Genomic DNA, 22,717 nt, shown 5'->3' on the forward strand with positions numbered 1-22,717 from the left:
CACAGCAGCACGAATTGGCCAAATACAATTGGGGAGAAAATGGGAGGAAAATCTGAGGAGGGATTGTCAGATGTTCTGTAATAAGCAAGTGACTGATTTGACTTCCAGCATAATAATGTTTCTGTAAATCTTTCAAAGAACTAGTTATTTGAAATCTTTTGAAGTAACACATGACCCAGACCTTTCTGTGATGGGATGCAATACTTGTTCTGTCAGTTAATCACAGAATGAAACCTGTTTTTCAAGGAGTCGTTTCTCTTTTTTCAGGACCTTAAAGGAACACCTTCAGGTGACAGGTTAATTCCAGGTAATATTATCAAAGTCTTTCCATGGTATTCTGATAAATGATGATGACACTTTATTTATATTAGTTTATTTTATCTTTTTATTTACATATACATTTGTAAAGGTGCGTTTTGTTGCTCTCTTTCCACTTTCCAGTGTTGTATTTTATGTCTGGAGGTCCATTCAAAGCCGTTTGTGTGGTGTCATCAACCAAAAAGACTTCTCCACCCTATTTATAGCTGTCATGATGCCTTACGTTCAATATGGCTGCTTCTTCCTGTCTAATCCTCCCAGCCCCGCCCCCCCCCCATCCCCCCGTTACGTTGCTGACACAGACACAACATAACAAGTGCCCGTCTGTAAACGACAGCTGCAGGCGAACAGAGCAAATCACGTCCAGCTTGGACCTCGTCGATAAATATCCCGAGTTGTTCAAAGAGCAACAGAGATAGCGGATGTGATAGATACAATTATTACATTCTCTCAAATAGGTCGTCAAACGAGTGTTATTTATTGTGACAAGCAACCTTTTTTTTCCAGCGTAGGAGTTTTAACGAGGAAATCCACCAGCTGCAACAATCAGTCAAGCTAGACCGGACCTTGCACCCATAATTATTTTACAGCATTCAAAAACCAGTGGATGAAATGGATACTACCAGAGCCGTATAATAGAAGAGTTCTGACATCTCCATTCACTCCAATGGACCAGTTTTTTTCCAGGAAGTAGAAAGTGGAACTCTTCAGTAAAAAAAGCAGCACTGTCGAGTTGCATCAAAATAGACAGTGTTGTACTTTGAAAGGGTTTTTCATCCCTTGAAATGAATCAAATTGTACATTATCTGCTTTATTTTAGCATGCAAAAGTAGCGCGAGACCCATTCCTGGCTGTTCATTGGCTAATGATTCTTGCATTTTGGTCCTCCGCTGACGCCACTCTCTTACTAGAGGACACTAGATACTACTTATGGTCCTTGATTATGATTGGCTGAGTTTGTTCGTGCGCGTGCGTGTGTGTGTGTCCGTTTTCTCCACAGCTGATCTCGGTAATACTGGACCAATCAGCCTCATTCTTTCTGTGCACATTTCTACCCGTATGCTCAATGATCTCCCGTGGTTGCAGTGATTCACAATTGTTGAGAAACGGTTTTATAACATCATGAATTACTATATATACAGTATGACTGTATATATGTCTGACTGCTGATTCCTCACTCTGGCTGCTAAGGTTACAGTGGGGCAGCTCGGTTGGAAACACAGATATAATGGTTAGCGAGCTAGACTACTTACTGTAGCTTGAAAGTTTTAAGGACAGAAAGTTTTGTTAGCAGTTGTGTTGAAGAACAGTGTGCCAATTTCCGGTACCGGTATGTTGGCCAACGCATATAACACACTGGCTTTGCAATTATTGATTACTGCTCTGATTGTGATTTAAAAGTCAGTTTCCATCTGATTTGATTCAGTTGATCACGATAAGAGTTTGAAGAAAGAGAAGGCCGCCTACTGCAATGCTCCCAAATATATATTTATTTATCTTACAGTGTTTTGATAGGTCTTCATCGGGTCACGATCACCCCCCCTAATGGTCAATTTATTATTTGAATAAACATCATAAACGTTTGCTTTATCATGCATGAGGGTGCCTTGTCTGTGCTGCCTATTGGGTGGGGACAAGCTGTTGAATAGGTAAAGTTGAATTAACACTTTGGTTTTGATTGGCTCTCTGCCGGCCTACAGCTGAGGACAACACAGCGGTAATGTGGCTCTGTCATAATATTCACAGCTGTGGTAAATGTATCAGCTACCTCAAATTACCGTCTCAAAGATTGTGCGTGCCGCTATTCTGTTGCAGTTTTAGGAATGAGCTCCACTACCTCCTCCTCACATGACCTCCAGTTCTATGAATCAGAGCATTCCTGAAGTAGACACTGAATATTGATACATGAAAAGCTATTGTTCATGTCACTTTCTCTCTGCAACAGAGGGCGTGAACCGCTTATCTCTGAAGAAGAGGCACAGGGAGTCCGAAGCTTGTGACGGCACCGCCAAGAAGAAACTGTGTCTCCACGACTGGAGTTCTGGCCCGGCACAGATGCCCAGCTGCACTGCTGGCAACTCACTTGGCCTGTCATTGGCGACTCCAGCTTCATCAAACCGTTCATCAGTCTTGGAACTGTCACCCAAAACCACAGACGGCCTTCTGCGCACAGAACCGGCGCCTGGCAAGCCAGTCCGGTTGACACAGACTCCCGCGCTAAAACCCACTCGGTCATCATCCTCATCACTGACACCCACACGTGGTACGGCCGGGTTTGTAAAGCCAGCCTATATGAAGGACACCCAGGATCACATTGTGAGGCTGAAGGAGTTGAAGTCACCTACAAGGCCAATTGATCCAAGCTGGAAGAAAGCCATTGAGGAAAAGAAGAAAAGTGATGCAAGCTTCCTGTTATCCTCCTTGAAGCAGGGAGAGAGCAGAGGCTCGGACACGAGGACTCCCAAACCAGCCCCAAAGCCAAACTCTGCTTCTTCTCCGAGCTGTCACGTGATCGATCGCAAGAGAACCTCTGCTTCAGCTGGATCTCCTTGTCGTGAAACTCAGAACTCCACAGTACCTTCTCCGCCTCCCGCACTGGATGCCAAAACGTCTCCACCACATCACTCGCCATTACTTCACCCGCAATTCCGCAAACCAACTGTAATATTGGAGCGAGTGAAGTTAGAAAACCTTCCCGGTCTCATCTCTTCTTCAGGCAGAGAGCTCACTGTTGAGACTGGTGAAATTGAAGACGGACCCAAATCATCTCCCGCGCTAAAACCCACTCGGTCATCATCCTCATCACTGACACCCACACGTGGTACGGCCGGGTTTGTAAAGCCAGCCTATATGAAGGACACCCAGGATCACATTGTGAGGCTGAAGGAGTTGAAGTCACCTACAAGGCCAATTGATCCAAGTTGGAAGAAAGCCATTGAGGAAAAGAAGAAAAGTGATGCAAGCTTCCTGTTATCCTCCTTGAAGCAGGGAGAGAGCAGAGGCTCGGACACGAGGACTCCCAAACCAGCCCCAAAGCCAAACTCTGCTTCTTCTCCGAGCTGTCACGTGATCGATCGCAACAGAACCTCTGAGACGCCTTCAGCTGGATCTCCTTGTCGTGAAACTCAGAACTCCACAGTACCTTCTCCGCCTCCCGCACTGGATGCCAAAACGTCTCCACCACATCACTCGCCATTACTTCACCCGCAATTCCGCAATCTAACTGTAATATTGGAGCGAGTGAAGTTAGAAAACCTTCCCGGTCTCATCTCTTCTTCAGGCAGAGAGCTCACTGTTGAGACTGGTGAAATTGAAGACGGACCCAAATCATCTCTCAGGCCCAAGAATGTGAGACTGTGCAACCTCGAGGCAGACACGGCTGCCTCCCAATGCACCTCCTCCACATCCAGTTCTCCCTGTACGCCCGAGGACAGTGGAAAGGATGAAGGGAGTGTTGAACAGGTGGATGAAGAGGATCCTCTGGATGTTGCGCTGGACCTCGGCCTGAGCTTTGAGCTCGACGTGGATGTGAGGAGCTGCCAGAGCAGTGAGGACGAGCAGCTGCTCTCCTTCCAGGAAATGATGGGACGCAAGGCCAAGCCTCCTCCAGACACACCAGAGAAGGGAGCCTTCTCCGAGCCCAGTACACCTGGGCATTCCCACTGCCAGTTCAAACCTGTAAGCTACACCCCCCCAGGGTTTCTCTTATGTTATCACTTGTTATGTTGTTGATGATGAATACACTGCCGTACGACTGAGTCCTCAAAACCCGGAAGCTAGCCTGGTTCCATGTAGCCATGTACGGTAACTGAAAAATAATGTGTCCTTTCCCATTTTCAGGCAACACATAGCCTATATAATATTGCTGTTTGGCAGATACTTTTGATCTATCTTACAATACCATGAGTGCATATATGTATTTGTAGCATGAAAATCAAACCCCTAACTGTGACATTAATACCATGGTCTTGTGTTTTCTACAGCAGCCAGTGCAATTCCTACCAAAACTAGGCATCCACTACCTGGATCAAATGCTGAAGGAAATCGACAGCAATAAGAGGTATGTTCTTCAGTAGATCTCACTCCCATTGCAAATGCCTATCTCCACTAGCTAACTACACATGGGTGCTTTAACTTTGTGCATCTCCTGTTTGGCCATCAGATCTCAAGCGATCGAGACGCAGCTTCCTCCCGCCGTCAAAGAGGATCTGTTGAGAATAGCTGAATACGAGAAGGCTGAGGAGAACTGCGAGGAGGCCATCACAACTCAACAACAGTAAGTAGAGACAGGTGTGCACGTCAGAGATGGGGGACTTGCGACTTGCACTCAAGTCGCACACACAGTGACTTGAGACTTGTCCTCAAAAGCCTTGGAGCAAGGAGTGAGGATAATACAGGACATGCTTTGAATTCCTTAGTTTGAGCTATGCAGTGTTCTAAGCAGACCGGATGGCATCCAGCAGATGATAGCATGCTCATCCATAAGAAACTTGAGGCTTGACTTGGACTTGTGACCAAAGACGTGAGACTTGGACTTGCAAAAAGTGACTTGTGAGCATCTTGGGTGCACATCGGTTATCTGTACATCTCTGTTTTATGAGCTGATATTTGATTTTGTTGTATCTTGTTTCCCAGGGAGTTCCTGCAGCGTTACTCGTTGATTTCCAGTGCGATCAGGGAGCGTCCTCCAGGAGAGCTCATCTTCAACCTGGACAATTTTAGCCGGATCTTCAACCAGCACACGCTGGAGCTCAGACAATGCATGGTCAATCCACAGGAGACGGCACAGAAAACACTTCTCTGGTGAGCTGTGGTTTATGGACCGCATTTGTGCATCCTATACGAGGGATCAGCCGAGCAGCATTTTGATCAACAAACCGCGTCACTGGGTGGCAACGGCAATCAATCAATCAATCAATCAATCAATCAGTTTAACACGTTCACTGCCAATGACGTATTAATACGTCAAAAATAATCCAACGGTTGACTGCCAACGACGTATTAACTAGTATGAGTTGTGCCAAACAAACGTTAATATCTCAAAAAGTATACATCACATCGCTTATATTTTGACATTCTGAGTGAGAGCAGAATTAGCTCAAGAGTTTGATGTACAGTATATATATATCTACAGTATATACAGTATATAATACAGTATATGCCTGTAGGGATGCCACGATACTAGAATGTCTACTTCTATACCGATACCCAGGAAAATATTGATACTCTATCCCATTTTCGATACCACGAGAAGGGGGGGAAGACGACACATCAAGTTTGACAGATGGACGGACAGATGCACACTTCTCCATAATCTAGGCCTGATCAAACTTTGAATTTAGACAGCAGATTAGCCCTGCTCTAGCCATCAGCCTATCAGAACATGTTTAGCTTGTTGAAGCAACAGATATCCACCAATGATGGGGAGGGAAAAATCTGTGATTTCTCATTAAAAGAAAGCACTGATGCTATCAAAACTGTTGCAAATAAGTATTGTATCCATTTCAAATTTTCAGTATTGATACTTTTCGATATTATCGATACTTTTGACAACCCTATATGCATGTCGTGTTAAAGTTGTGGGAACTGTCGCAGTTTTTTAATTGTAAACACGGTCAGCTGGCTAGAGTCAGACGCCCAAACTCAGGCTCCATAGGGTTCCATTCCAACGGAGGCGCTGCGCACGTGGCGACCCGGCTGATGGCTGCAGATGGTCTTTTGGACCATCTGCAGGATCATCTGCAGGACCATCTGGAAGTGTGCCTTTATTACTTTCAAACAAGTAATAATGTATATAATTCTGAAGTGTGCCTTTATTACTACTTCAAACTAGTAATGATGTTTGTATTATCCACTGCTGTCTGATGTGAACCAAAGTGCCCTTCTGGGACATGTATTAATACGTCAAAAAAAAATCGATTTTTTTTTTTTGACGGTGGGACGTTGATCTAACCCTTTTACGTCTCCTACACCAGAATTGGAGGTATTGAATGTGTATAATCTATTTTACGGACCCACTGAGTGGCGACATGTCTCTCCACAGTAGAAAGAGGCGACCCAAAACTGGAGGGAAAAGCGAGGAAGCCGTTCTCATACTGTAAAATTGATGCCGAAAACGCTTTCACTTTCGCGCTGATGCACAGCGGTGGCAACGGTGGGGGGTTCCAAGAATAGATTGGATGCACACTTTGAAACACGCAGCATAAATATGACCAGAATCGCAAAACCTTCATCAAAGCTCTCAACCAAAACTCCACGAAACGAGCGAGTCCACCCAGACTTCCTCAAACAGCGGCCGCGCAAACAGGCACAGCAGCAGCAGCAACTTCGTTGTGACACACCCGCTGGAGAGCCAGGGAGGCAGGAGGAGAACACACACGGAGGGAGGAGTTGGAAGCAGAGGGGGGTTTCCTGCTGTTATGGAGGAAATTACTGTTCAAAACTATTGTTTAGATGTCTGAAGTCTTACTGATGCCAAAAATGAATGGTTAAAGTGACTGTTCTATCGAATTTCACAAAAAGCCGTTTATCTCTGAATAATTTTTCTGACACTGAAACCATGCTGTATTCAACTGCTAATGCTTACATAACTACTAACTCTACAAACTAACTCTTTTAGACAGAGAAAGCACACATTCTATTAGTTCTTTTGAGATATTGTGTGTTCACAAAATCTTAGCAGAAAAGAATCCTCGGGTCTTGAAAGATGAGCCAGAATCCTCAAAAAAACCCTCTGGCAGAAGCTAACTACAGTAAAAAATAAACGTCTGGCAGTGAATGTGTTAACTGCCGCGGGGTTACGCATTTTTGGGTGGCAGTGACGTCACGCTGATTCCCCCTATTACGTCTGATCGGGCTGAAACTCTCAGGAAGTGTAAAGAGCACGCCTGCGGGTGATGCTGTGGTGAAAGAGCAGACAGCTGTTAATGCTGTGGTGAAATTACCAGAAGTGCACAGAGATGTGTGAATTTGTGGGAAATGAGCAGGGTTTAAGAAGAGATAACAGACACAGGAAACAAAGGAGGGACTGGAGCACACTGATAAATGTGCAACTTTTATTAGTGCAAACAAGTGACTAACATTTCAACACTACTGTGTCTTCATCAGAGTCTGATGAAGCAGGGGCGCTTCTACGGGTGGGCCTGGGTAGGCACAGGCCCACCCACTTCTTGCCCTGGCCCACCCATTTTTTTTATTTTTTTATTTTTTATTGGTTGTTTTCTAGAGGCAAACTTGCTGCTGCCTTGCTAGCTAATGGTTTTGTAGCTTAAAAACGCAGGGCACATCATCTCCAGAGTCTAATGCATGACAACTTTGCAAAATTTCGTCATGCAATTGCCCCACCAATTTTATCCAGGCCCACCCAATTTTATCCAGGCCCACCCATAATTGAATTTCTGCCTACGCCCCTGTGATGAAGACTGATGAAGTCTACATCAGAGACTGATGAAGCCTGATGAAGACACAGTAGACACTACTGTGTCTACATCAGAGTCTGATGAAGACTGATGAAGACACAGTAGACACTACTGTGTCTACATCAGAGTCTGATGAAGACACAGTAGTGTCGAAACGTTAGTCACTTGTTTGCACTAATAAAAGCTGCACATTTGTCAGTGTGCTCCAGTCCCTCCTTTGTTTCCTGGAAGTTTTCTGTCCTCAAACTGAGAAGCACCTGGTTCAGCTGTATTCTGCTGGATGATGCGTGGAGAACCCTCTTTCTACTAAATAACAGACACACTTTTCCTCCAAAACCACCCGTGTCATTTTTGTAGAAGGAATTCTTCTTGTCATTTACTAACTTCTTATCTCCTGCCCTCCATCAGGTCAAGCTCCGCTCAACTGAGATTACACGTCATTACTGGCTTGTTCCAGGAGGCATGGCAGGGGGCGGACTCTCCCTCCCCCTGCCCACCTCAGGTTACCCATTTCCTATTCAAGGTAGGCCCAACACACCCTGCCCTGTAGCATGTAGGCCCAACACACCCTGCCCTGTAGCATGTAGGCCCAACACACCCTGCCCTGTAGCATGTAGGCCCAACACACCCTGCCCTGTAGCATGTTGCATACCTGGCTTGTCTAAAGCTGTGGTAGCATGTTGTATACTTGCCTTGTAAATGTATAAAGCTGTGTAGCAGTGTTTCCCCTACCATTCTACAGGCCAGGAAAAAAATGCTCTCCCCAAAATTTCAATATACCTTTACAGCATATTATTACAATACAACAATACTGTTGTTGACAGTGTTGACAGTAATAGAAGATGCCAAATCATTCAAAACAATAAGCATTTTGCTTTTAGGATCATCGTGCCAGCGTGCGGCGCTGTTCCAAAACGTGTCAACGTGTGTCGCACATCCCATAATACAACAGTTTGCATCACATCCCATAATAGTATGATGATAGTTGGGATGCCATTGCGAACATAGATGCGAACAGGTTAGCTAAAAGTTTAGCGTCGCCAGCGAGGGCCCCCACCGTTGCGGTCGGGGTACGTTTCGAAATCCCTCCAGGCAGGGGTGAAAGTGGTTTGAATTTCTTATAGGAACTATACTAGGCACATGGTAATAGGGTACATTATGGCCCAGGTTAAAAGGGAAATAAGAAAATAAGAAAATATGAAAAGTAATCAAATAGAATGTTGACAGAGACCTGATTTAAGTTTATTTATTTTTGAATTAAATAGGGGTAGGACCAGATAAGCAGAGGCTTCCTTCCTACTCCTTTTCGAACAAATACTGTTATTTCTATTGCAATTATGATTAATATTGTACATTATTGTTTTTTCCTTTTTTTGTTTTAAAATGTTTTTAATGTATTGTGTATTATTATTATACTTATTATTTTTTATATTGTCTTTTATGTTAATGTTCGAAATAAACATTCATTCATTCATTCATTCATTCATTCATTCATTCATTCATACTACCCCAACCTTCATCGTTTCTTTGTCCTCCTCCCGCCCCCAGCGTCAGTGTCATGCATCCCTGAACACACACATCCATTTTTTGAAACACTTGACAATATGTATAGTGAATTATTTAGGCCTATTTAAACATTACAACAACAGACTCTCCTATGTGGACTATCATGTGTGATTTCAACTCTCCTTTTTGACCAAAACATTTACCACACGCTGAACGATTAAATTGTTTCTCTCCTGTGTGAACTATTATGAATAACCGTGGTAGGCTACATTGTATGATTTGGTGCGATGTAGGATTTTGTCTTTCAATAATATATCCTCATTGCAGCCTCGCTGTAGTTGTTGGTGTTGTTGCGGTTATTTGACTTTCTGACCACCCGCCTCAGTGCTTATTATGAGGCCAGAATAACAGATGCTGCCCTTGGCCATTGGGAAGGATAACCATTTACTTTTGGGTTTATTGATTGTGTATGATTCAACTTTTCATCTATGATTTTATATTATTGCATGTTTTTGTAGATTGTTGGGACTTCACTGGCCTGGAACAAACGGCTGGACTGGGGGGAATGAATTAGCCTGGTAAACCGCCCGTCACGTGAACTCACATTTCATTTGGTTCTCCGTGACGGTCTGGACCCGCACAGGCAGTTAAGATGATTGGTCGAGCCATGCCGGCTCGACGAATCAGCGGCGGCCGTAGGCGGGCTCTGACTCGTCTGGGCAAGTAGTGGGTACATGGTCTTTGTAGTTCTTTTCACTCGTCAACATGGCTGCCGCCGCGGAAGTGACAGGCAGTCTGAATGAAATTGAATGTAACGTTCCCAATTCTATGTATTAAATTCTAAAAAACGACCCTCAACATTTGGGAAGGCTAAGCCACACAACTACCGGTAGTTCGTTATAATCTAACTAAATGCTTCGAAGGTGACTTTACGACCGTGAGGACTCAATCAATGAATACCACGGAGATCATCCACAGGCACCTTCGGCGATCTGATTGGTTGAAGTTAACACCCACCAGCGGTGATAGACAGATGGGTCATCCAATCACCTGCCAAGTAGCTTGGAAAAAGTGCCCGCCTCCGTCAGCGGGTCTGGTGACTTCATTCCCAGATCGACTGGTTTAGTGAAACCTATGTGGAGCTATACCGTCCATCTGGCAGCGTCAGGTTAGGAATGAATAGCTGTGCCAAAAAAATAAGAAGCTAGGCCTATGTGCTGTAGCCTATTGTATTTTTAATTTTATATTTTTTATATTTTTCATTTGCAAGTTCAACTGTCAGCTGAGCTCTGTTATTGAAGCTTTGGCTAAAGCCCTGAATTTTACAATGATGTTTTGAAATAAATATGTTTAAAAATTGATTGTGTGTTAAAAGCTTGTGTTACGTTTTCATTAGCGTTAATATATTACAGTAATTTATTTTCAATGTCCGCTATCAAGAGCAATTTGGTTAGGCCTAGTAAAATCGCTGGGCTGGGCGCAGTGTTTGTGGTGTGGGAAATGTGTTAAAAGCTTGTATTACATTTTCATTAGCGTTAATACACTAAGGAAGGTATGTGTGTTATGCTGTGTGTATGTGTTTGGACCCAAGAGCAGAGACGACAGAGCCAGGAATCAAATAAACGTCTTTTACTTTAAGACTTTGAATACAGGAACAAATAAACAATAAACAGCAATGAAGCTTAAAGCTAATTCTAGCCTATACATTAGTCGGATGGCCGACGAATAAACTAATTATTTTAGACAGAGGAATCACAAGAAAAGTCCAGAACAATGTCCACTGAAGTCCTTCAGTATGGTCTACCAAGGGGTACTTGGCTTGTAAATGTCTAAAGCTGTGTAGCATGTTGTATACTTGGCTTGTAAATGTCTAAAGCTGTGTAGCATGTTGTACACTTGGCTTGTAAATGTCTAAAGCTGTGGTGGTCATTCTTTGTTGACTCTGTCAGATGATGTCGGTGCACACGGACAGGTTGATCTCGGAGCAGATCCTGGAGGCACTGCGTCACATCGCCTGCTCTGCTGCGTGTCAGATAGGTCAGTGCCTGCCTGTGTTGTTTGGCAAAGCCTTTTTCTATCCACCTTATTTTTGAATGCCCCACTGTAAAAAAAAAAATTGTGGGTACAAGGTCCGGTTTAACGTGACTTATTGTTGCAGCTTGCCATTTCCTTTGTTATACTCGGCTGCAGACCTATGCTGCAGACCCGAATTATAAACCGGAAACTGGAGTACGTTATAAAAGTTATAAATATAGTCACGTTATAAACAACTAACCAACGTAGGGGGTCCGTATGGAAACAGTGTTACTCGAAATGGTTAAAAGTTAAATCAATTTGGTCATTCAGTGGCCTTTTACTGCCATGTAAAGTAACTATTACGCTAGCCGCTAGCATTAGCCACAGTAGCCGACTACCCACAATGCATTAGGTTATCCCAGCACCCGAACGACACGGCTGTAGAGCAGAATGGCTCTGCTGTAAAATCCTCATAGAGGTTTTTTTGTCAAGTTAAAACAGTCTATTACACCGGAAGCGGAAGAAGCACCCATCAGGCATCATGGCAGCTAGAAATAAGGTGGATATACCCTTTTCATGGGGGGCATTTTGTGTCAAAAAGGCAGGGTAAACACAGGTGCAAGCAAAACACTAATGAGGGTTTCCAACTTCCAATGGTTGGAATTTGGAATTCATCATTAGTGTGTTGCTTGCACCTGTGTTTACCCTGCCTTTTCGGCACAAAATGGCCCCCGTGAAATGGGTCTATTGTGTCACAGTGGCTAGCAGATGTGATGAATATTTTTCTCTCTTTTTCCCTCAGTGAAAAATGGAAGCCAGCAGTTTCAGGTGTGGGTGCCCAGTGTGGCAGATGTGACCCTGGTCCTGATGAATATGGGAGTTCCTTTTGTCACTCTCTTCCCTTTCGAGAACCTTCAGCCTCCCTTCACAGAGGGAGATTTGCTGTAAGTACTTCTTGTTTATGGACTTCCTCTCCTCATTCATTCCCCTTTGATGAGAATTGTTGATCTCTTCTATATTCCTGATTTGAAAGCTCAAGTTGTGAGCTTCAATTTCACCCAGTTGATTTCGTGCGTGTAGGGAGGACGTTCATATCGGTCGCGAGAGTCCCTCCAGCAACAAGGAGGAGAGCGCTTTCCCTCAATACAACTGCAACAACATCCTCCAGGTGAGACAGAATAGGAAATGGAGTGTGTGTGTGTGTGTGCGTGTGTGTGTGTGTGTGTGTGTGTGTGTGTCTGTGTGTGTGTGTGTGAGAGAGAGAGAGAGAGAGAGAGAGAGCAAGAGAGCATCTCGGGGCATATCTGGTCATTCACTGCTTGCCTGTCTCTCCTCTGTCCCCTGCCTGTCTGCAGTACCTGTCTCACTGTATGCAACTGTGTCCGCGGGCATATAGCGACGACGAGCTGCTGCTGCTGCTGACTGTGGTGAGCAGGCTGGGCCTGGAAGCCCGGCTCATCCTCCATCCCACCACCCGCACTGTGCAGCACCACATCGTCAACAACATCAGGGACTGGTCAGACACCACGGTCAGTTCAACCAGCTCTCTATAGAGACACTGCATGTAATAGGCCACGCCCATCACGGGGGAAGAGCTCCGTTCATTTCCACACACCATTCAGCGTCAAAACGCTGAATAAAGCTACTTCAAGTTAAAATCACTGTTTCCCAAAACGGAATTTGGCGGGCGGTGCTTGAGGGCTGCAGGCCGCGCTGGTTGCTAAGGTTAGCTCAGCTTGTTTCTTTGTGCTCAGCTTGTTTCAAAGCTTTGGATTCATCCGTGTTCATCGTTTACAAGGTTTCTACCGCAAGCCGGATTATACTTGACTCTAGGGGTGGGCGATATGGCAAAAATATCATATCACAATTTTTTCAGGCAGGATCACGATCCACGATCTTATCACTATTCTTTTTCATATTGGTTTTAAGACTATTTTGCAAATTACTGAACAGTAGGCTACAAGTACAACCAAACTAATTTCAGGGTACGTATGGTCATGAGAAACCTGGAAAAGTCATGGAAATTTAAAATACAATTTGTTTTATAAATATTTTCATGTCGTTTATTTATGCTGAGTTTCCAATAATTCATGTGCTAAGAAATAATGTTCACAAGCATGCAAACACTATCTATCTATCTATCTATCTATCTATCTCTTGGTTCACTATTATTTATACAGTAGTGTTGGGCGATGGGACGAATATATGGGCTATCTGCGATTGAGTCCACTGTCGGTTGCGTGATTGTCATTTGTCAATCTGCTAATTTAATCGAGAGAGAGAGAGAGACCGATATCAGAATCAGAATCAGAATCAGAAAGACTTTAATGATCCCTGGGGGGAAATTGGGACAGGTTACAGTAGCTCGCACTCAGAACACAACATAGCATAAAATAAACAGTAGTAAAATGCGATAAGTAAGCAAAAATAAGCAAAAATAAAGTAGAGTAAGTATAAAGTAAGCAAAATAAGTAGAGTAAGTGATGTACATTACGTGTCAAATTGCAGTTATTGCACACTGGACTTATATTAAGTCGGCTTGCCCCTTACATTACACGTGGCTCAGCCAGGCACAGTTAACCTAGCCTGGGTAAACCCATCCCCCACGTGACCTGCTCTCAGACCTGTTCTCAGTCACTATGGTCTGGATTCCCACCATTGTTAAACGATTTCCTGCGGTTGTTGCCCCCCCCCGATAGACCGCTCCATTACGCAACCATCATCCAACCAGTTTAGTGCACAGAGCACATGCGCAGTGCAGCAGATGGCGTCATCACTCTGCGACCTTTGTTGTTAGCGCATTAGCTAACACTTTTCATTTCAGTACTGCTAACACGCAAATGGTTACAACCAGCTACAACCAACCAAGCCCCCCTCCGCCCGAAATGTAAACAGACTCAGAGCTGGCCTACGGATCGATGTGTGATTTCCAGGTAAGAATATGTTATTCACAGGTATATGCCACACTATATATTATCTCAGAAACTAGCGTAATTGTGTTTGGTAAGAAAGACATTCGATAAATGACTGACTTTTCCTCATCGGCTGTGTGGGGGTTAGCTAGATTACGGGAGCATTTAACGATCTAATGAATTCTAGAAAAACATGTCAGAAGCTAGCTAACGTTAGCCACGTGTAACATACAGTAACTGCTACGTTTGATATTATTAGAGCTTCCAAGAAGAGAGAACATCGCCTCTGCCAATGACTCCTGTGACGGTGGTCAGGGAATGAACAGGACACGGACCCAAACCTCGATCCCTGCTGCAGATGGCCGCAGATCTGGAGAGATATTTGTGGCTGTGAAGAACAGTCATCATCTATACAGTTATCAGGGACACGCTGTCTTATCTGCATAAATCATATTGAATAGTACCAGACAAAACCTTCAAAACAAATCAAGCTCATGCAGGGTGTCGGGCAGCAGCAGTGCATCGCGCACCCCTCTGGAGCTCGCAGAGCTCCAGGCTGCCTCCGGGGCTCGACTCTGCTGCAGCCCGCAAATGATCGTGGACTTAATGTTAACCAAAAACGGCCACACTCATAACGGTAAGGTGTGTTTGACCTAGCTAGAAATAACGTTAATGCACTCGCATTTCAGCGTGGTTACAGATGTAGCTGACGCTAGCTAGCTACAGTAGATTTTTGGAGGCTATAGCGTTAACGTGAATGTCATGATAGTGAGCGTAGTGTTATACTGTATATTATACATAATCCAGATCATATTCCAGATGCAACCTAGCTAGATGTTAAGCTCCACACTGCTGTATGAGTACAATCAAATCTATCAAGCCTTGATATCATATTCCAACGTGAATTCAGCTGAGGGGTTCGCTCCAGAACGAGACTGTTGCATTCAATATTTGTACACGTGTTTCTGACTTGGATTGATTAATCAAAATTTTCAAAATCTTTACTACTGTACTGTCCATTAATAATGACATCAGGTGACAAGCTGAAATGTCAATTCGTATAGCAAATCTAGGTAAATTTCAGACTTTAACGTAGTGTCTTGTCTGAAGTGAATACAAGTGACCTATATTTTTCAATCCTGTCTTTGAATAAAAGTTGTACATTGTTATACTTGAAAACCATGTCTTTGCTCCCTTTGTGTTCACAATTACAACAAATCTGTATGGTTTATCTGTTGGCATTAAACCGTGGTATTTCCTTGGGTGATATTCCATATTTGTCATTAAACCTAGCTGTTCACATCTGCATTTTATACAAATTGGGCTAAATTTGCAATGATGAATCAAAGCCACGTGAGATATTAAGTAGCCTACTTTTATTAAAAAACAAAATAAAATGCAAAGAGAGGTTTCCTTCTCTAACTATTGGTGCGTTCACAAAATATTTACACAATGAGATTTTTTTATAAATAATAATCAATAACGTGGATAATGATGACATCTGCAGCTGCTGGACGAGAGACAGAAGAAACTGGAGCAGAGGACATGACTACAGAGAAACTTAACCGACCAGCACTCTGCTTCAATCAATGAATGCTTATAAATAAACCATACACATGAGAATTACCGTTAACGTTACAGCATTTAATAACATAAATATGGTGATATCTGGTGGTCTGAAATTACTCTCTATCTACAGTAGGGTAACTGGCTCCTATTGTGTCTTATTATTGTAACGTTTGAATCAGCGTTTCATAACTATAATAGCCTAATGTTACTGTAGCCTGGATGACGTTATAATGCTACCCAGCCTTCCAGCGTTTATCTTCCATAATGCATTAAATCATAATCACAATGCGAAGACATTAGCTGATCACCACAGAGCTGCACAGACAAGTTTATCAGATAATTTCGCCGTAAAATGTGTCCAGGTGATCAGCTCTGAAGCCCCGGCTTGTATGGTCCGCTAAAATCCGATTTCGATATAGGTGTTATTTTGATCAATATTGTATAGCTGGCTAGACAGAGGAGTTTATCTGGAATCAGTGTGACAAGATCCCTGCTGCTAGCTTGTCTGCCTTTCTGTGTCAGAGTATCTAGCTACATTATCTGCATTACATGCTACACCATGCAAATATATTTCGTTAATTCAAACAATTAGCCCACTGTACTACTGGACTGTGTATTGCTGTGAATAAGTTAGATTTGATTGTGTAAAGTGTTACATGTTATATTTTTAACTGAGCTTTGCAGAATTACCTCAACACAATTGTGTTGTGTATCAGCTTTAAATATCCAATATATACAGCATTAAACAAACGACCAGCAGCATTCAAATGTGCAAAAACGTTATATTTATTGAAATGTGGTGATCTCATGTCACATTACATAATGTTATGCCCAAATGGTCTACTGCCCAGAAGCGTCACTTTACATGTTTGGTAGGGAATTATTTTAATTATGTTAAACCAGCGTTTATCTTCCATAATGCATTAAATCATAATCACAATGCTATGAAGACATTAGCTGATCACCACAGAGCAGCACAGACAAGTTTATCAGATAATTTCGCCATAAAATGTGTCCAGGTGATCAGCTCTGAAGCCCTGGCTTGTATGGTCCGCTAAAATCCGATTTCGATAACGCTAGGTGTTATTTTGATCAACAGACCTCAACCTCAACAGCTGTTTTCACTTGAATTTCCTCACGTAGTTGCATAGCCATATAGCTAGCCAGCTAGTAGCTAGCTCGGGAGCTATGCTTTAGAGAGGCCAAATGCTAACGGCTAGGTAGTGCTAAGCCGCTGCAGCTGTTACACGTCATTGACAAAGACGCACTCTCTGATTGGCCGATCACGGCAGGACTGATGTTGGCAGTCACGCCATCACTCATTGGCTGCGGGGTGGCTGCGGGTCTGCGCGAGTCTTTCAATCGCCCCAGAAATCGATTTGAATGGCCCGTTCGCTAGACGATAGTGACTGGGAACTGAGAGAGCAGGTCACGTGGTGGCTGGGTTTACCTAGGCTACAGTTAACCTATTGGCTGGCTCAGTCTCAGGGAGACTGAGCGTCTCCAAGGTGCTCTTTTAAGAGAGGCGTTAAAGAGTCCAATGGCCACAGGCAGGAATGATTTCCTGTGCCTCTCCGTATTGCATCTAGGTGGGATCAGCCTCTCACTGAACGTGCTCCTGTGTTTGACTAGCACGGCGGGGAGTGGGTGCGAGTCATTGCTCATGATGGAGCGTAGCCTGGACAGCGTTCTCTTCTCCGACACCGCAGTCAGAGAGCCCAGCTCCAGCCCCACAATGTCCCTGGCCTTACGGATCAGTTTGTTGAGTCTGTTGGTGTCCGCTGCCTTCAGCCTGCTGCCCCAGCACACAATAGCATACAGGAAGGCACTAGCCACTACCGACTCATAGAACATCCTCAGCATGGTCCGGCAGACGTTGAAGGACCTCAGCCGTCTCAGGAAGTAGAGACGGCTTCGCCCCTTCTTGTAGAGTGCATCAGAGTTCTTAGACAGAGAGAGCGTGGGGACAGAGAGCAGACATGCGGCTCAGCGCACGCACACACACACACACACACACACACACACACACACACACACACACACACACACACACACAGTTGAGCTTTAAGCAGTGAGAGAGAGGCGGGGGGAAGAAAAGAAAAGGTGGAGCAGAAACGCGCTCTCCTGAGAATATGAGGCAGCAGGATGAGGGGAGCTAGATTAGGAGCAATGCGTCCTCGCATTTAAAATAACTGACAAAGTCCGACTGAAGCAAATTAAACTCAAACTATCACAAAGATAAAGCAGCCATAGATGAGATTCAGACACTTTTTGCGCTCGATCTGCCTGTTTGTCTCTCTGCCAGTGCCCGCATGTTTGTTTAGTGTGTGTGTGTGTTGTAAAGGTTTCTTTTGCGTTCATGTCATTTTCATCGCTGTTCATTGTAACGAGCAGAGCGTGTGTTTAGGCTATCGTCCCAGCTCCGTCCCCAAATTAATTTTCATCGTCCCTGACGCTATTTTTAAGGTCCCCGGGATGACGGGAGGTCCTTCTTGTCAAGGCAAGCCCTGGTTAAGTGTGTGTGTGTGTGTGTGTGTGTGTGTGTGTGTCAAACCAACTGCCCCTCCGTGTTGTCGTCCTCCATGCTGCTGCACTTTGCAAAGTGAAAAGGGGGAGGGAGGGAAAACTTTGGAAGCGTCTTTCAGACATAGAAATGCAACTGATAGAATGTGCACTGCATGTAGCGCGATTCTAACGATCTGTCTGGAGAGGCAGATCGTGGAGCCATTCTGATCGTGAACGATCTAAGATCGTCATATCGCCCACCCCTACTTGACTCCCCTCCTCTCCAAAACAAACAGACTCTGTAATTAAAACGGGCAAAAAAACACTAAATGAACACTTTGTTAAAACTCACCATTTTTCCAATGGAGTTCGGTGGATACAGGACGTCAGCGAGGCGAGCTGTTTACTCGGTTTCTCTAACGTAACTAACGTTAACTTGTAAAATTAAGATATAGTTAAAAATGACCAATATCTAAAAAAAAATGACAGTGATGTGACTTAAAAAATTTAAGATAATAGTCCAGAATTGACCTTAGCGACTCACCTGACACGGTCCGTGTCATTGAATAAAATTATGGATTTCACTGGGTTTGAGCACTTTTGGAAACATTTGGGATAATGTAAGTCCACAACTAAAGAATATCTATAACATAGGTCTACATGTTTTTAGATATTTTAATGCTATAATAATATAATGCTAGATTAGGTTACATATTGCATCTTTAAGTGTTGCCTTTTTTGTCAGTTCCCTCTGCCTGGCGCTGATGTCGGGTCTGGGCCTTTCAGGGCCAGGGACAGCACAGCATTTTTCTTGATGAAAAAACAAACAGTTCTCATTTTGAATTACCAGTATATTTTAATTAAAGTTGTGATGTCATTCGAGGAAGAGTACAGGGTGGGGTTTCACACATAAACACATGCTTCACACATACACACACACTACTTGAAAGCTACACTATAGTGATATTGTAAACACTCTGAAGCCCTGGATGGCTTGAAAGCTACACTATAGTGATATTGTAAATGTTGCCTCCTGTGAATGTAATGAGTTTTTTAATATCTCCTTTCTAGCTGGCCAGAATGTGTGTGGCCCTGACTGACCTGACAGATGACCACCACAACATGTGCTGGCTGCTTCAGTGGCTGCCTGACAACACACACGGAAAGTACGCCGCTTTTTAATCTCATCTCTCCTTCACCGTCCCTGCTTTGCTTGTCTCCATTTTTCTCCATTTTCTCTGATTGTCATTATTTTATTGTGATTGTATTCTTGGTTTTTGTTTGTATAGGCAACTGCGCCAGCATCTCAGTCTATCCATGATCTCTAAATTGTTGGATGGAAATTGCACTTACAGGCCTACAAGCATCGAGTTTAAGGTAAGTTATTAGTGTAACCTACATTCAGGCTGTTTCTTTCAGATCCCAGTAGGAGTACTTTGTGCATGTACCTCTCATGTTTTTGGGTGAAATGAGTGTCACTTTGTAATGACTGTCTCGGTAACCTGTAAATCTGGCCTGTCCTGGTGTCTCTCCTGGACCGTGTCCTGGTGTCTCTCCTGGCCCTGTCCTGTTGTCTCTCCTGGACCGTGTCCTGGTGTCTCTCCTGGACTGTGTCCTGGTGTCTCTCCTGGACCGTGTCCTGATGTCTCTCCTGGCCCTGTCCTGGTGTCTCTCCTGGACCGTGTCCTGGTGTCTCTCCTGGCCTTATCCTGGTGTCTCTCCTGGCCCAGCTCTCAGCCCTGCGACCATACCTGTCCCAGATGCAGCCCTCCACCCTCCGATGCATGCTGAGCTCCTCCAGCAGGAAGAAGGGAGAGGACTTGACCACCCTAGACCAACAGGTCAGCATACAGTCGACTGCTTGGAACTTCAAAATGACCCAATCTAGAGATTCTTTTAAGTGTGGTGGAAATGTCTGTAATAAGAAAAAGAGACTTTGAGATCATCGAGATGTCTTTCTGTTGTTGGTTTTGCATTATTGCTTGCAAGTAAGGCACAATATTCACGTATCAAGTGTGTGGAACAAAGAGCAAGGAGGCTGGACCGTCTATCAGGAGGCTGGACTGTCTTTATCAGAAGTGCTAAGATAAAAAAATATATACGGTATATATATTTCAACAGAGTACTCAAGGCCATTTCTGGGCATCCAGGTATCCAGGTAGAACTTTTGTTAAGCAGACTGGTGGAGAGCCTGGCACACCTCACAATATAAGATTGCATCTGTGCATACCAGAGGCAAACGGACATGGAGTCAGATAAAACTGGATCAGAACCAGTGGAGAAATACAGACGGCACTCAATAAAGGTGTGAATGAAAATAATGGTATAAATGCTATGATTTCTACAACGGCAAGTAGAAGAATGCTGAATTCACGAGATTTTATTGTGAAGGGATTTAACTTGATCTGTGAATATTCTGATTCTCATATCAGTTTTATTGGTTTAATTATTATTCATCGTGTGTTTCAGGCATACTATCTCTGCTATAGTCTTCTGACCTTGGCAAATGAAGCATCCAATTTTCAGTTCTTCCCAGCTCATCAGAAGGTACAGACGCAATTATTTCTTCTTCTTCTTTTCTGAACTCAGCAGAGACCTCAGACCACTAATGTTCAGCTGATTTGACATGGGGATGTTAAAACATCTGAGAACAGTGCTATCCTTTCCCCTTGTGCAAATTGTGTTAGCTGTCCTCCTCCCCATCCTTGCCCTAAACAATAATAATAATAACACATGGCATTCGTAGAGCTATTTTCCAGAACTCAAAGCCTGTTTTCATTCTGGTCCTCAGGAGCAGCTGCTGTTTCTGTCCCGTGTGCTGAACGCAAACATCAAGTGTGACATCAGAGAGAGTGTGAAGTGTCTGTACCGGAGCAATGTGAGTGAATGGTGTCTGTTAGGACTGCAGCTAATGATTATTTTATAAATGAGTCTGTCTCATTTCTTTTAATTTAAACAATGTACCATATTTAAAAATTGCAACTGCGCATTTTAAGGTCATCAGAGTTTGACATGTGGAATGCATAATGATGACAAAACTTTGGGCTTACATTATTATCAGTAAGATCCATGCCCAAATACGATTAGGCTATCACAAGCCCATTTCCCCCACATGCTCTCACAACAAACAAAATCTGAATTAATGTACGAATGTACAAAATTAATGAGATTGACAAATTGCAGCCTTGTTTGCAAGATGCAGCCTGGGGAGGCGATCAGGTGGGATGGGATGCATTGTGGTGTAGTTATTCTGTTGTTTGACATGAGTCCTCTCCATCCAGGTGAAGCACCTGGTGGCCAGGATCTCCTGCGACTGGCAGATGCTGCTTCTGAGGACCAGGCCTCTTTATGTACAGTAATTTTTTTTATTTTTTTATTTTTTTTATAAGCTGTTTAGTCCGCTTTAACCGCACCAGTTCGTTTCCTCGGATAGTGCGCTTTGTTTGGGATGGTGTGAAAGCGCAAACCAACTTTTTGTTACAATGCATGCCAATGTTGCAATACAAGAGGTTATACTTGCAATTTATTTCTGTATTGCTGTTTGTCTTGGCTGTTTTTGTCCTTTGTTCTGTGGTGTATGTTTTTGTTTTATCTTGCATTATCTTTCTTTCTTTAAATATGTCGTTATTGAATGTATGTAGCATTATGTCTTGATAGACATTACGGGTTATTGTTTCATTATTGGTTCATGCTGCTATATCTTCAAAAAAAAAAAGAAAAGAGGTTATACTTGGATTCAATTTTTTTTTCTTTAGGTATGATGAAAAGGTTATCCATCTTCAGGGCAACGTTTGTACATTTATGTATTTCTTTAAACCAGGGGTGTCCAAACTTTTTTGAATGGGGGCCAGATTTGTGAGAATACCGTTTAAACTGATGTTTCTTTTATCAACCATGGTCAGATTTTCTTCTTTGTATCACACAGCATTCAAAATGTATATATCCTGGTGGAATGTATCTCAATATTGACAACAAAATTGTTAAACCGGTCTTGAGATACATCATTTCTGGTCAAAGCTATGTGTTGGATTATTCTCTTCTTATTCCCTGTAGGCTCCTAAATGGAGCATAGGGCCACAGCCACACTAAGCCAACGGCAGTCTTCCTCGCACAGAGGAAGAATGCAATTACGGTTTCTGTAGCAAGTGGGTTTTTACGGAGTGGATTTACTAGCCGACACCTTAGAGAGAAACTGCAATATGTAGAGTTATGGTTTAACTGTATTCTGTGTAATAATTCTGTATTGTAATTCTTATTCTGACATGCTTATTAAGATTGTTCAGTTTCACAAATGCATGAGCCTCAATTGCAAAATCTGGAGAGTGAATACATATACAGTACACTTCCTGGAGATAACGTTCTAACAGTGCAGTAAAATTGAAATAAAGGTCAATATACAGATTATGGAGTCTGACCTCAGTTTGCATTCTGGGTACTGTGGTCTAATTTATTATAGGCTATTGTCATTATTGC

At 43.4% G+C, this 22,717-nt stretch overlaps 1 protein-coding gene across 1 annotated transcript; it reads left to right on the forward strand.

Annotated features, from left to right (window-relative positions):
* Positions 1 to 3,168: 3,168 nt before the first annotated feature.
* Positions 3,169 to 22,625, forward strand: LOC310800687 (SMC5-SMC6 complex localization factor protein 2-like; the record flags this gene model as incomplete). Its single annotated transcript, XM_083663302.1, has 15 exons — positions 3,169 to 3,996; positions 4,302 to 4,378; positions 4,481 to 4,594; positions 4,954 to 5,121; positions 8,145 to 8,259; positions 11,192 to 11,279; positions 12,061 to 12,202; positions 12,339 to 12,426; positions 12,614 to 12,787; positions 19,316 to 19,410; positions 19,534 to 19,621; positions 19,975 to 20,085; positions 20,714 to 20,791; positions 21,036 to 21,122; positions 21,526 to 22,625. 15 exons carry the CDS (start codon positions 3,169 to 3,171, stop codon positions 21,601 to 21,603), a joined length of 2,331 nt encoding a protein of 776 aa, XP_083519428.1. The 3' UTR covers positions 21,604 to 22,625.
* Between the last annotated feature and the right edge of the window lie 92 nt (positions 22,626 to 22,717).

Source organism: Poromitra crassiceps, assembly GCF_964638095.1.
Source record: "Poromitra crassiceps genome assembly, chromosome: 2".
NCBI classification, from domain to species: domain Eukaryota; kingdom Metazoa; phylum Chordata; class Actinopteri; order Beryciformes; family Melamphaidae; genus Poromitra; species Poromitra crassiceps.